Source organism: Parasteatoda tepidariorum, chromosome 7, assembly GCF_982258835.1.
Source record: "Parasteatoda tepidariorum strain Cologne lab strain chromosome 7, Ptep-v5.0, whole genome shotgun sequence".
Classification (NCBI taxonomy): Eukaryota; Metazoa; Arthropoda; class Arachnida; order Araneae; family Theridiidae; genus Parasteatoda; species Parasteatoda tepidariorum.
Genome location: NC_141761.1, coordinates 32,140,481 through 32,155,947, shown reverse-complemented (window position 1 = coordinate 32,155,947; position 15,467 = coordinate 32,140,481). Strand labels below are relative to the sequence as shown.

General features: G+C 27.8%; 1 protein-coding gene across 2 annotated transcripts in view; it reads right to left on the bottom strand.

The window, feature by feature from the left end:
- LOC107452217 (putative aminopeptidase PLBD2) overlaps window positions 1-15,467 on the bottom strand; it is a 41,290-nt gene that overhangs the window by 20,160 nt on the left and 5,663 nt on the right. For both annotated transcript variants that reach the window (XM_043039344.3, XM_043039345.3), the window contains exons 3-6: window positions 8,707-8,953; window positions 6,193-6,287; window positions 1,863-2,077; window positions 48-142 (exon numbers count right to left, since the gene is read on the bottom strand). In XM_043039344.3, coding sequence (XP_042895278.2) covers window positions 48-142; window positions 1,863-2,077; window positions 6,193-6,287; window positions 8,707-8,953 — 652 coding nt within the window. The remainder of the gene's footprint in view (window positions 1-47; window positions 143-1,862; window positions 2,078-6,192; window positions 6,288-8,706; window positions 8,954-15,467) is intronic.

The window sequence follows — 15,467 nt, the reverse complement described above, 5'->3', positions numbered from 1 at the left end:
TGGGCATTTGTAAAAAAATAGCCATGGAACATTTCGGAGATACTTACCAAACCAGATGATATTAAATAGAAATCATCTAGAGAAAACACCAATCCAGGATATGAGGAAAAGGAATAGGTGTGCCCGGGTATAAGTGGAGCTCCTAAAAAAATAAATAATAGCCGCCTTAATTTCTCTTACGAACAATCTAAAAACTAAATATTGCATGACAGCAAAGTTCATCACTGATTAAATGTTACCTTAACGCAATTGAAAAAAAGAAACCTAAAACGGATTTATTTTTAATCGTGATCCTGGATTCTTATTTAGTAAGATATTTCCATTTTGTCAACAATGAACAAGGCTTTTCTTGAGTTGATTATAAGGATGAGAAAATGTCTTGCACATGAAAGAGAAAAAAATGAGATAAAAAAAGACAAAATTAGGCGCAGTTAAATTTATCTCACCCCCTCTCAGTACTCTCATTCACGCCTGTAGTACTCTTGAAATAAACTCTTATTCACGCCTGTAGTACTCTTGAAATAATGTGTGCTCAAACCATGCATGCAAACACTTTCTTAGTAAGTATTGTACTCACAGCAAAACAAAGGTAATATTCTTAAGCCTAAAAAGTTAAGACTAAAGATTCGAAAATACTTATTCTTTGAAAAGTTCTTGAACTACTCAGTCAATCAAAAATAATTGAACATAATTTATAAATTAAGTTTATTAATTTTCCATTATAATGGCAAGCAGAAATGATAATAACAAGCAAATAATACCAATGCACAAAAATACCAATGTATCTATACGTAATTTCCAATGTCACTGAAATTGTTAGTGCAGTTCCCAATAATTTTTACGTCTGGGTTCATCTATTTTGTAATGAGAAATGAGAATGTGAGAGGCCGTAAATTGAAGGGAACTATAGAATGATCATACATTTCACATTTTATTTTAATTATTCAGTAGCATTAAATAATCATCATAGAGTCTAATGTTAGTAAGATAAAAGCGTTTGCAAAGCGCATAGCCCGCCAGTCTTATTTTAGTGTCCCACTCATAGGTTATGCTCATTCACTTTATGTTGTCTCTAATGCTACTTTCCAATACCAGCAAGCCTGCTTGGTGAAACCAAGCGAATTTTAAGGCAGAGGGTGCGTTTCTTGTCTTTTCTGTGGCGCCATCTATAGCCAAGAATACGATTTCAGTCACATACACGTCACAGTCCGTTTATAGGGCAGACCCATTCAAACATCCATTCATTCATGCACAGGTTGTAATTTTGACCTGAGCCAGAGAGCGATCAAGATGAAATTCAGTACCCCTAAGGTATGATTTGTTATAGGAATATGAAGGACTTTGTGACCCGACAGATTTAACGTGCACCATTCCCCATTTACTACATGCTAACTATTAAGCTAATTATAGAGACCAAATTTCCCCCCGATTATGTTGGAGAAGGAGATTTAACTTTGAACTGTACAAGATTTATAATCAACCTGACATTATTAAATACATGAAAATAAATAGAATGAATTGGATCTCCCACGTGATTCGAATGAGTGACGACAACACGATAAAAAAGAAACTGCTTTTTAGACCCACTGGGAAAGGAAAGCGGGGAAGGCCGCGGTTAAGATGGGCTGACTCAGTGGAGTCTGATTTTCTCGCAATTAATGAAAAGAATTGGAGATCAAAGATAAATCGGAAGTCGTCATGGAGAAATCTTTAGAAGAAGGCATTGGCTCACATTGGGCTGTCTGGCCAACTATGATGATGAAGTTCTTTGATTCATGTTTTCATTTATTTAAAAAAAAAAGTGAGCAACGCCATGTGCAGATGTCAGTTAATAATGTCAAAGATAACAAACTATTACATACCTTCAAATAATGCAGAATGATACTGAAAACTGTATTTTTTCAGAATTCTTAGCATGGAGTTATAGTTTGTCCAGGTAACGTGCGAAAAAAAGATGTCTTTTTTAGGAAGAATTTTTATTAAAGCTGAGCAAGAACCTGAACCAAAAGGCCTCTTAATCTCTTTCTTCTGAAGTTTTTCTTCCAAACCTATAAGGTCTCCCACCAAATTCAAAAAGCTGAAAATGTGAAAAGTGAGAAATGTAATTTTTTACAACATAATAAATTGTAATGTTAATTTTATAAACAGCTCTTTTTTAAGGCAAAGTACCCTTTTGAGTAAAATAGTAAAGTAAAATAATTGTAAAATAATTATTTTACTTTACTATTTAATGATAGTAAAATAATGTAATGATAGTAAAATAATTGTTTTGTATCATATTCATTCATTCATCCAAATTATATGTTTTTAGCGTAAACAATACAATTGAATAAAAAAATCGAAAAAAAATAATAAAGCTCACGATAATGTTGAAAAAAAATCAAAATTCCAAATACATATCAGAACAGAGTGCAAATCTTGATATGTTTGCAAAATTGACTGAACTTCTTTGAACTAGCGAAACTATTCTTCGAAGCGAAATAAAATTTTAAAAAATAATGCTAATTAAATCTTGAAAATGATTAATAAATAGTTTCTTTAATTTAAAAAACTACAATTAGTAAACATTTGTCTACGCCATTTTATTTTATCACCTAATAATAACTTACCAAGAAAAGAAATACGTTACTGATTTAAGTAGCAACGACTTGCAGAGCTCTAGTAAAATAATAAAAAATGACGAAAGAATTATGATATTATTTTTATTCTCTAGTTAGTGCAAGGAACAATATATTGTTCCATGCAATTACATTGTATTTTGGCAGCATATTGTATATCCTGTCAAGATCAATCATCCAATATACTCGACAACAATTGATACAACTGATTGATGAATTTTATCACTTGAAAAATAGCTTTTTAAGATTTTTTTCTGATTTCATGCCTTTAGGTATAGAGATAGCCTATTTAAAAATATAATTGAATTTATTTCTAAGTTTTTAATTATACGGAAGAATAAGAAAGGTAAGAAATTCAATTCAAATCACCTTGTAGACAGTTTTGTAGCATTATTATTTGAGTCTAGTGGATTGTGTTTACTGATTAAAATGTGAAGAACTCACTTGAATATAACAATATATTGGAATCTGACTATCAGGTCATGTTAATAATTAACGATATATACAGTGAGTTTTCAAACTACCATAACTTTTAATTATCTAAGGCTGAAACATAAATATTTAGTTATAATCAAGTTTCACTATCACTTAACATAAATTAAACATCATTCTTTATTTTTTGTAAGACGTTGGGACCAATAGTCAAGTGGCAACTGTCCATAGTATAGGATACTATTTAAGTGATTCGTATCCTCCATTCCGTTACTTTGAAAAGAAAACCACGAATACCAGCCATTCTGTTTCTTGCCAACAATGTTTTATGTCAGCATACTGTCGTTTAAATATAATATGTAGTCAAAATAAATATTTGGGTCCTCTGAGACAAAAATGCGTACTTTATTTGAGCCATATCCAGGGCTGATTGTGCTCCTGAAAAATCCGGATTTCCGGATTTTTCGCTAACCGTGATCCGGAAGTTTCCGGAGATCGAAGGTTCAGATGTTTAAAAAAATCGATGATCACAAAAGATTTCGGAAATCAAATTTTCAAAGGTGAAACTTAAAAACGCAGTTTATTTTATTTGTTTATAAGAGAGCTACTTTATAAGCTTATATTCAAGATTAATATTCATTTTTTATCAGTAAATAGTTATTATAATCATAAACTCAAGAAAGAGAGACATATTTGTAATTTTCAATTGCTTCTCCAGGTCATCATAGGTATGTGTAAAATTTTAAATATATTTTAAGTAAACTAGGAAATATTCAGAAAAAGGAAAAAACCTTGCTTAAATTTTTTTCTAATTTTTCAGTTTAAACTTTTTTATTTATTTATTATTTTTTTTCACTCACGAAATTTTCCGGAATTTTGACTGGGGCTCACAATCACCCCTGCATATCACCCATAACTAGTTGATCACATATTTTACATTTGCTCTAGTTCACTTAAATTTCCAATTTGAGGCAGTTTTTATGCCTCAAATTATTATCAAATATATTTTTTCAAATTATTATCAAATATATTGCTATCAAAATATTTTTTATTACTGAATTTAATAATCTATTGGGTAAGATGCTTGTAATTTCCAAAAATAACTACGATTAAGAGTTATTATGTATAATATTATGAAAATTTATCATATGTTTTATTTTCCATAAATTTTTCACAAAGAGAAATCCTAGAAAATAAGCTGTCCGGAACTGCGAAGTCAAATTTCTTTTTTATATTTTGCCAATTTTCCATACGTAAAATAACTTCAAAAAACGCATGTATTTTTTAAAAAAAAAATTCATTTTGAAATTTATCGACAAGGTGTCTTTAAATTTTTCTAAATTTCTATTGCATTAATTGTTTTGCGTTATCCGGGAGAAGTGTTACTGTCAGATCTGTTACCAAATATAATTATTTTTAAAATTATTCAGTACCTGATACTACTTTTTAATATTGCTTTCGCTATTCAGAATGAGAAAATAATCATTTCAATATACAATCTGTCAATGAAAGATTACTTTTGAAGGCTTTCGGGTTTTCAAAGGCTTCAATGAAAGGCAAATATTTTTTAATGTTTTCAGTCTGTTACCAACTTATTAAAGTTAATTAAGGAAGATTTATTAATTGTTTCTCATATGCAAAACATGTCCATGTGCCTTATTTGAGTTCATGATATCTTAAAACTTAAATAGATTACCAGTGATAATGAAAACAATTCAATTATGTAAAATTGTCTGGTCTGTAACCCGTAAATATATTTTTTAGTTTAATGATGACTTACATTATAAGATCTCCAAAGGTCTAAACTTTCATTCCATCTTCAATTCTGACAATTAAAACATGCGTAATACTTATAAAAGAATCAGTGTTAATCGCAAACGATAATCAATTTTAATTTCATTTTTAAAACGATTTCTGTATGAAAAATGCCTCAAATATGAAAAATCATCCTTAAACCTAACTTTAAAGTATAAAGCAAAGGAAAAGTACCGTGAATCAAGGTACATTTGGCATAAAAATAAAATAAATAAATAATTCTTGCTTTTGAGAAGAAAAGACAGTATATTGTCTTCTGTCTTAGGAAGAGAGAATTGTCTATAGGAGGAGATATTTGTCTCATCTCGAGTAAAATAACAGGAAAAAAAATATTCTTTTATTTTATTACTATCTTAATCTCCTGAGGAAAAAAAAAAATATTTATCTCGAAAATTTTTAGTGAGCACTTTTAAACAGTTGCAAACAGAAAACAATGAAATCATTCAGCAAAAAAAGTAAATTGATTTTAAAATAGAAAATGAAGTTGAGGTAATAGTAAATAATCAGAAATTGAAAAAAAATAAACAATATTTTGAAATGGAACTCCTTTATAACCGATGATAAACTGACAAAGAGAAAATGATAAAAATTATATATTTTGATTACGATTGAACTGATAATCTGTTTTCTAATGACTGTTTTGTCGATAAAAATAACTACGGATGATATAATAGATAATTAAACTTTGTGCATACGAATTGTTTTGATTCGTTGTTATTTCATTTATTATTTTAATAAAAATTAAAATATTCATTCAAACTTTTTGTAATCCTATTGTAATAAATTTGAAGTTTTTCTAACCTCTTAATGCATTATTATAAATCTTTTTGTTTCATAGTAATTTTAAATTGGGATTAAATGTTCGAAAATTACCAATGAATATCGATCATTCCATTTGATGAAGATAAGCAGTAACAAACAATTATTTCACAAAATGAAATTTTAAATACTCGTGAATTGTGTGTCACTTCATTTACAGTTCATAACTTCATTTATAGTTTCAATTTCATAGTCAAATGAAATAAATCTTAACAGATTTGGAACAGAATAAAACATAAATTGTTTGAAAAATTCCAAAAAAAAAATTTTTTTTTTTAAAAAAGATATGTCTATTTTTCAGAAGCGAGAGCATTTACTCTTTTTTTTTAAAACGGATAACACAATAGGATAATTAAAATAAAATCTAAACCATATTTAAAAAGGAGATATTTTTGTTACATCATTCGCTATTATTTTACTTATATTACTTTCATTAAGCTTTTTTTATCACTTTTTTATAGATTTAAAAAAAAAAAAAATTTTAAAGAAAAAAAAAAAAGAAACGTACAACAAACCCATAACATCGACCGAGGTTGAAGGGCTACTGGTTATATTTCTAAAGCCATCTTCGATTCCGTGCAATTGTTCTAAAATTAGAGCCACCTAAAATAGAGTTTTCTTTTAGTTACTCCTGAAACAGTGTCGAATAAATATAATATGTAAATATAATGGTGACTGATTACCGTTAAATCTGTCGAGTCTCAAAGTCCTCCTTTTCCCATAACAAATCATATCTCTGGGGGTACTGATCCAGGAGTTTCCTTGTCTTCTGGATTGGTTCAAAATTATAAGGCTACGGAGTCTGAACATTAGTAGTCGTAAACCTAAAATTGGGCCGGCTGTTCAACGACGGTTATAAAATAAAATAAAAAAATTAAATTCAGTACCCACAGAGGCATTGATTTGTTATGGGAATATGGAAGACTTTGTGACCCGACAGACTTAACGTGCACCTGTCACCATTTACTACAGGGGGAGTCTTCGGAAGGAGAAGAACGAACTCTTGGACATGGGCCCAATGCCCTACATATTAGGCTGTCCCGGCCCTATCGACCACTCTTAATTGATATTAATGGCATTTTTCTCTAATAAAAATTAATTTGTATAATGATACGGGCGTTTAGATAATCATTTTTTATTAGAAAAAGAGGTAAAATTACTTTTAAAATTTATATCCTATGAAAGATGAATAAAGGTCTATTTTTAAAATTGCTTTTGAAACCAGTTGTAAGATGCTAAATAAAAATTTTATTCGACTAAACTTAATACGTTTTTAAAAAAATTTATTCTTTTTCCCAGTTTTAATTATAAATGATTTTCTTAATCCACAAATCTTAATCTGTGATGAAAAATGTTTATTTTGGTTTATTTTTGACGAACGATTCTATAACCACGTCTAACCGAGTCAAATAATTTGATTTTTAACCATGTCCGTTAAATACAAGAAAACAATTTAAAAACGAGAAAAAAGTATTGAAAATTAAAATAAATATTTATCAATTTAATTCGAACCGTAGCAGTAACGTATGCAAACGCAATCCAAAAGAAAAAATTAACCAGTTTAAAGGAAATTAAAAAGCAATGAATGCCCACTCTGAAAAAGTGTTTTTTTAAATAAAATTAGTAACGCAAAATAATACTATGTCCAATGCCCAAAAAGAAAAGGAAAAAAATCCCAACACTTTGAATAATTTTTGATCTAATAATCGGATTTTCACATGCTATGATTAAATTTTAATGGTTCCACAGGTGACTTCAAATATGCTAATTAATTTGTTCAGGGATATTATAAGTCATGAAATCAGACACAAAAACGTATTTTCTCTGAATAAACACATCTTTATCCTGACAAATTATGATTTTCTTCCTCCTGAAACAAATGAGGTAGCTGCAATTTGATCAAAAAAATGATCAAAAGTTGGGATCCCTTGATGTTAATTTTAATTTGTACGTATTTCGCCATAACTCGGGACCTTTTTAATCGAATTAAAAAAAAATTGCAAACAATTAAAAAATTCGTTTCCAAAAAAAAAAATTATCTTCAATGGTAATTTATTATTTGTTATTAATTTTTTTAATAACAATGAAAAAAATATTTTGTATTTGCAGGTTATACGAATTTTTACATAATTTTAAAGTATGTAATTTTATATGGCAAAATACAAAATTAAAATAGTTCATGAGAAATGGAATTTTAAATATTTGTCTTTTATTCGAATTTTAAATATATGATTGAAAAAATTTATTATTTCAGTATTAAATGACCTTCGTAGTAAAAATTCATTTATTTTTAAGTTCAGGATATCTTAAAAAGTTCCGAATAAAATTTCCTTTGCTTACCAAAATTTCAAACTAAAATTTCCCGAACCATTTTTTTTCACTATATTTTCTTAAAGTTACTAGTTATTAAAATATTAATCAATCTAAAACTAATCACACACGTTTAAACTTAACTTTAAGAGCACATGCTTAAATAACATTAAACATTTTTATATATCTTTCATTAAAAAAAAAAATTCAAAACATAAGTAAAAGGAATTACATTTTAAAAAATGTTAATAAGATAAACATGTATTTCGAAAACTACATACTAAAAACTACATACCAGACTTCGATTTTATTTTTACATATATTTAACTAATGTTTAGCTATTCATTTTTTACTTTAATCATGTACATTTAATAACATATTATACAAAATGTAATTTTTTACTAAATATGCACAAGTTATGGGAACAAATACAATTGTACAAAAGGAGTAAAATTCATTTTATTCATGCATCAAAAAATTTAAAGACCTAAAATTGCATTGTGAAAAAATTTGACTAAGAAATTAAAAAAAATTTCTCCGATTTTCTTTCAGAAATTAGAAATCACTTGATTTTTTCCAGATTTCTCCGAAATCTGAAAATTCCCCTAACTTTTCTAGGAGTAAGAAAAATTTTTCCTGACCATTTCCGGTTATTCATTTAAAATTAATTTATTGAAATTTTTAAAATAAGAGATATATAGATGTAGAATACCTGATGCCAATATTCATTACGAAATCTCTTAGTTTCGACATTTATATTTATGAAGGCTAAGTTATCTTCGAGGAAAGATTTCAGTCTATCACAATAAGCTTCTTCCCCATTACAATAATCGGCAGCCATATTGGTCCAATGATTTTTTAAAACGGGGGCCGTCAAGTAACCTTCGACAACACCAGCAGCATATGCTTGTACTGGATCGGGATAATTTACATCAGTATTCACTTCTAAATAAGACCATCTGCAAAAAAAAAGAAGAGAATAATTGGAAAAATTGTGTACAGTTAAAGAAATTTTATTAAAAATTATTACAAAAGAATTTTAATAAATTTTTTTGAGTGAGAGCCGAAATTTATCAAAACGAAAGGAACTAGAAAACAAAATCCTCAAAATAAGTTATGGACAAGGTAATTTTATAGGACTTAGAATTATGTTTTTTTCTTTCTTACTTTGAAAGTTAGGGGAGAGTCGGGTAGCCCCGCCCAACTAAGGAGTATTACTTATATTTCTGTATAATATTAAGTAATAATCAATATTTTTGTATGTTTCGATCGTTTTATCATCTAATTAAATAATGCAAAAAGAATAAACCGAAAAAAAAAGAATAGTTTAACTTAAAAAATTAAAATAATAAGCTATTTCACTACTGTATTCAACATATTTTCAAAACTACTGTTTACCATGTTACCAGCTGCTTACTTACAAATACTTGAAACTTTGAAAATAATCTTTTTTTAATAAGACAATTAATGTCCGATGGCCCATTGACTTGAAAAAATATTCTATACATATGAAATTGACAGTGGGCGGGGGTACCCGACACTGCCCTAATCAAATTATCTGGTATACGCAAAAATAATGGTAAATAACCATGAATTTTTGAAAATAATTAAGTTGCAAAATCTATAGCTTGATACTATTAACATGATGTTGACGTTGAGCACAAAAGCGAAACTTGAGAAAAATTTTGGCAAATTTAGTAACCGATTCCGATATCTTTCTCCATCAGAAAATTTTGAAGCTGTTCGCCGTAACACTCTAAACCAGCAGTTTGCCAATGTTTTTCGGCTATGGAACCCTAAATGATCGACCTTCTTTTGGCGGAATCCTGAGACTTATTGAATAAATTTCATTAGCAATTGTAAATATATTAATCAAAACTCGACTATTAATAATTTTGAAAATATTTAATGAATGTATGAAATATGAACTGTTTTCATCGTATCGTTCTATCAGTACTAGCCTTCAAATTGGGTTTTATGTCAAATTGTTGAATCTACAGGTCCAGATCGGCATCTAGTTTAGTTCGTAATTTAATTTCAGTGCATGCATGAACTGAAAATGATTGAGCTGAAATATGGCTTTCGTTGCAATAAAAACGCAAAATCGGCGAAAATAAATGTTGAAAATGGTTATCAACAAAACATCTAACATTAGTTTCATCCCCCATGTGGATAAGGTCGACATATTTTATAATGTAATATGGAATTTAATTTCACTTTAGACGAAATGAATAACTTTTTTTCAAGAGGAGTCGGGTGTTCTACTCCAGATCATGTTAAAATTTCCAAATTTGACATACTGTGCACAAAATAAGAGCAATTGTAGCTTATATTGGCAATAGAAAAATGGTTGAATTTGGAGCACTTCCTCTACTTAGAAAGTGATCCAAATATCTATTGGTGATATGTCCCATTTGCCGATAAAATAGTAATAAACTCAACTGTGGTCGGGAAACTACTTGTATTTTCAATAAGCACGGAGCTCCAGTGGAAATAAGAGCATTCTAGCAAGTCGGAAAGTAGTAGAAATTTCAATAGCAAGTTACCTTTATTACAAACATCAAAGCAAGTTGATTCAGTTATTAGTAAGGCCCGGATTTTGATGACATTTGCATTTTTTTGTATTTTTGGACATTTTTTGTCTTTTAGAGCATTTTTTTAGATTTATAGGGCATTTTTCTTTAAATTTTGGGGCGTATTTTGCATTTTAATGCATTTTTTAAAGTTTTTTGTTAATTTTTTCCAACTTTTATTATTTTTCATCAATTTTTATTTTTACACTGGCTTCCAAACAATGAAGAAAATCTATAGAATATTAACAGGTGAAGCAAAATCTTTTCAAATTGACGAAAAATTGTCAGTGAGACCGTCTTTTTCAAGTACGCACTTAAAACATCAGTAGACGTTGAAAGAAGCTTCTGCAGGAATGAAAATTTACTTTCAGACAAGAGACGCTCGTTTACATTTCAAATTATCAAAAAACATTTAATAATCCAATGTAATTTCTGATATTTAGTAATATTATGAGATGGAAGTTGTTATATCCATTAAAGTTTCTATACAAAATAAAAATATTTTGGTGTCAATATATTTTCCTTTTTTTGTTATTTTAGGATATAAAACAAATTTTTCAAACTTTAATGAACGTAGAACAAGTATTGCATTGCTTTATGTTTTTTAAATGACTCATAATATTTTTAAAGAGCAAAAAAATTTTTTAATTCAATATTTTTACTTTATTTAAGGCATTTTTGCGCAATTTTTGGATTTTTAAAAGCATTTTTTGCCTTTTTTAAGGGCATTTTTTGCACTTTTTAAGGGCATTAATGGGGATTTTTTAGGTCATCAAAATCCGGGCTCTAGTTATTAGTAATAAATGCTGTAGATAATAAGAAAACTTTTATAAATTCGCGGAGATTGTCACAGGTATCCTAACAATCTCAGAGATAAAAAGAAAAGAGTTGTTTGTTATTTCTATTGATAATTATTACAGTTTCTATACTCCATTAGCTTTTTTATGTTTTTGCATTCTCTATAAAAATTCTTTAAAATGCGATATTTTTTTTACATGAATATTAACATGAGACCCACAGTAAAAATATTTTTTCACTTAATTTTTAGTAAAAATTTAAAAATTATGTTGGAAAACATTACGAAACAACCGGAAAATCTTCATAAAAAATTATGTTATATTTCATGGAATTACATTTAAAAAAATTAACTTGAAGGTTCGATATTTTTTTTAAAAAAAAATAAAAACACCAGAATTGTCACGATTAGTTTAGTTTAGGCTCTGAGATCACAGAATATGTGAATAGCATTGCAAACTCTTCTAAGAGTTATTTGAAAAATTTTGATTCCCACTATAGACCCTTTTCAAAAAGCGTTTAATTTGGCAGTTTATAAATTTTGTAAAATATACATATTTACTTGGAAACATACTTACTTGAAAAATATACATATTTTTTTGTTGTTTTGATATTCCTAATTACATTTAAGGAGCATCAAAATCTTTTTAGTGCTTAGGCCCTGAGTATAATGAGTGGCAAATAAATGACTAAAAATATATCTAACGTTGCAAAAATATTACTATATTGTATGAGAGAACATGCGTCAACAAATGTCCATTATTTTAATTATAATCACGTTTCAAAGAGAGGAGGAAAAAAGGCACAACTCCGCATTAGAAAACTTTTATAAAATTTAAAACGAGCCAGCTTCTTCATACCGATGCTACCATCTAGTGACAGTGACAAAAACTTTTTCACTAGAGTTCTTTTTTAACAAGAGTTTTTTCACTACTCTTTACAAGAATGAAATATATATAATTAACTTTTTATGCTACTCACGAGTCATTAGAATAGTTTTTACATCTTTTTTCATTGGGGGAGGGAGTAAAAAAGAAAATTTTATTGTAAGTATAATTGATCGATATCTTCGATTGCAAAGACTTAAAAACTTAACGGGACTATTGACAATAGCAACTGGTACCGCCATCTAGTGGTGTTAACAAAAAGTAAACGCGTGCCATTTATGGAATAACAGATCGTTTATTTAACAAGAATAACTGGAATCACTGGAATAGCATATCGTTTATTTAATCTTTAATTATTTTTATGGATCTAAAAAGAAATTTTTTTAAATCAATTTAACATTGTCGGCAACTTTGGTCCTGTAAAATAAAATCTATATGATAGCAAATTACTCTCCATTATCTTCAAAGTAGTATTTGCTATCCTATTTTTTATCTTTTATTAATATTATGCAGTAGTTATACTTAAAAAAAGTGCACCAAAATGCTAACATTCTAGTTGTTACTTTTTTAGCACCATACTACAGTAAAAAGCTTGACTAATTGGCAGAAAGATAAGTTTATCATTTTTGTTATTATTATTTATAATTAAATTTATGAAGTTATTTGTATTTGTTAGGATATTTATTTTATTTCAGTTCTATGAAATGCTTAGTTGTTAATTCTTTAAGGGTGTCGTGTGTTTTTGAAAATAAAAGTACATTTTGTAAAGTAAATTACAAAAAATTTTTATTCCTCATCATTTTTCTTGCTCTGTTATTCATTTCAATGTTGAATTTAACAAATATTAACATGGATGACATGATGACCATTGATCCTTTTAAAGTAATGGAAGAATAAGTATGGAACAGCGTTATTAACGTAGATTTTTTTCCTCTATTTAAAGCAGAATTTAATGTATGACAGAATAGAAATAGACAGGAGTAAATAAAAATAGGAAGGAAACAGTTTTTATGCATAATAGAACTAAAATCTCAAGTAAAAGATTTGAAACTTATTAGAAATTTTTTTTAAGTTTCCACATTAATGCACAATGTGAAAAAAATTCAGAACAATGACATGAGTCCACGTAATCCAATCTAAGTTTAAAATTTTTTATAGAAATGAAGGATAAAAATTCAACAATAAATCACATTATTCATTAATTTATTATGACCGTATGGCCCGAAGAAACTTAAACGAAAAGCATCGTGAGGACATCAGAATGGATCGTCTAATATATTGTAAATATAATATTAATCATAAGCAAAATGATTATGGTTAAAGGTGGAACACGTTGTGTTAATGTTAAAAAGAAGAATCCTTTTAAAAAGTGACACAAAGTGCAAATTATACAAAACTAAGTACAAATAATTGAAAAATTAGTAAGATTGTCTTTTAAATAATTAAAAATTTCTAACTTAAGCTGATTCACCTCCTTGTTCATTTTTAAATATTCTATTCTAATAGTGGAAATTTTAATTATAATCTATTTTGAATTGATTTTAATGTGCTACATACCGTGATTACATTATGCATTACTATATTAAACAACTACCTTTACAACATTTTATACGATATTTAACTTCTTACTTATTTTTACTTTCTAGCTTTGATATTTTACTCGTAAATACACAACAAAAAGGGGGGACTTTAATTTACTGCTTCGATAAAATATGAGCAAGAATAACGGAACTTTTAAATATTATTTATTTCATGTGTTAAAATCCAACAAAATTCATTTTCTTCCTAAACACATAAAAAGCTAGGAGGAAAAGTTTGAATCACCTATATACCTAATAATTAGATTTAAAGAAGAAAAAAGGAAATAGTTATTGGTCTGTACATTCTCAGTGGGTAGATAAATCACATGGTACAGTGTAGTTTTCAGAAGATTCACATTTCTTTGGTAGCAAACAGCACGACATTAATTAAAGGTTTTGTTAACCTGCAAATTTCTTTATCGCTAATTAGAAAATGTGATTTATGTTAATTTTTTTTATATTGTTAAATAGAATTTTACACTAATAGTTGAAGGAATTATTCTTGGTTCAAATTGTATATGTTTTCATAAATTGTTTCTGTAAACCTAGATAACTAATTGATGGAAAAGGTTAGAAAGTTGGACTTGGCAAGTGAGCAGGCCGTTATGTGGAATGCATGCGTGTGTGTTTAACAGCAAAGATTCTGTTTATTAGGCATTTGTTAAAGAAGGTCGGAGCTCTTAGCGGGCAGCGATTCCTGATTACTGGCAAGTATCGAAGAAGGTCTGATGACCTTTGGTAAATGTTTGAAAATTAATTAAATGATTGACTTTTACATGGTGCGGCATAAGGGATAATTAAGGATCGCAAATTAATAATTAAAAAAAAAAAAGAAACCTGGTTGTAAAACTGGCGTATGATTATCGTATGTTTCATTCTTATAATCTTCACTCTGTTCTACTCGAAAATATTTAAATCCAGAAAATAATAATAATAAATATTTAAGTTAATCATTAAAAAAAATTATTTAGTTTGAAACTTAGTAATAAAAGTCACGAGCATGCTCAAGTTCAATTTCGAATTACATGAAATTGCACAAAAAGTATTTATTTGCAAATATTTTTAGCTTGATGTATATTGAGGGTGCATAAATACTATAAGCATAATTCAATATATAAACTTCGGTTAAGTATTAAAAAAGGAGTAAAAACAAATTCTTATTTTTATTATTTGTTTAATGATATTTAGTTGGGGGGGATTTAAGCATAAAATAATTTATTTTAAAAAGTGACTTACTAAGAACAAATTATGCAAAACTAATCACAAATAATTGAAAGATTGGTAAAATTCTTATTAAGGAGAATTCCTTCGTTCTTTTAGTAAGATATATTCTTTAACATTCATTATTAATTTTATTAACTATAATTATCTTTAGAAAGTATTTATTTAGTAACGACATGGATATGCTATGTAATTATGATTTCCTTGACTGATCTGTTTTATTCTTTCATTTGCAGTTGCATGACCACACATTTGACTGTTAAGAAGGAAATTATAAAAAATTTATTTCTAATACTTCCACAAATATCTGTGATAAAAAGTAAACAGAATAAAGTGATAAACGCAACATAAATATTTTTATCTCTTATCACGATTTATAAAATAAATAAAGACATCGTTTAGACTAATGTAAAAAGT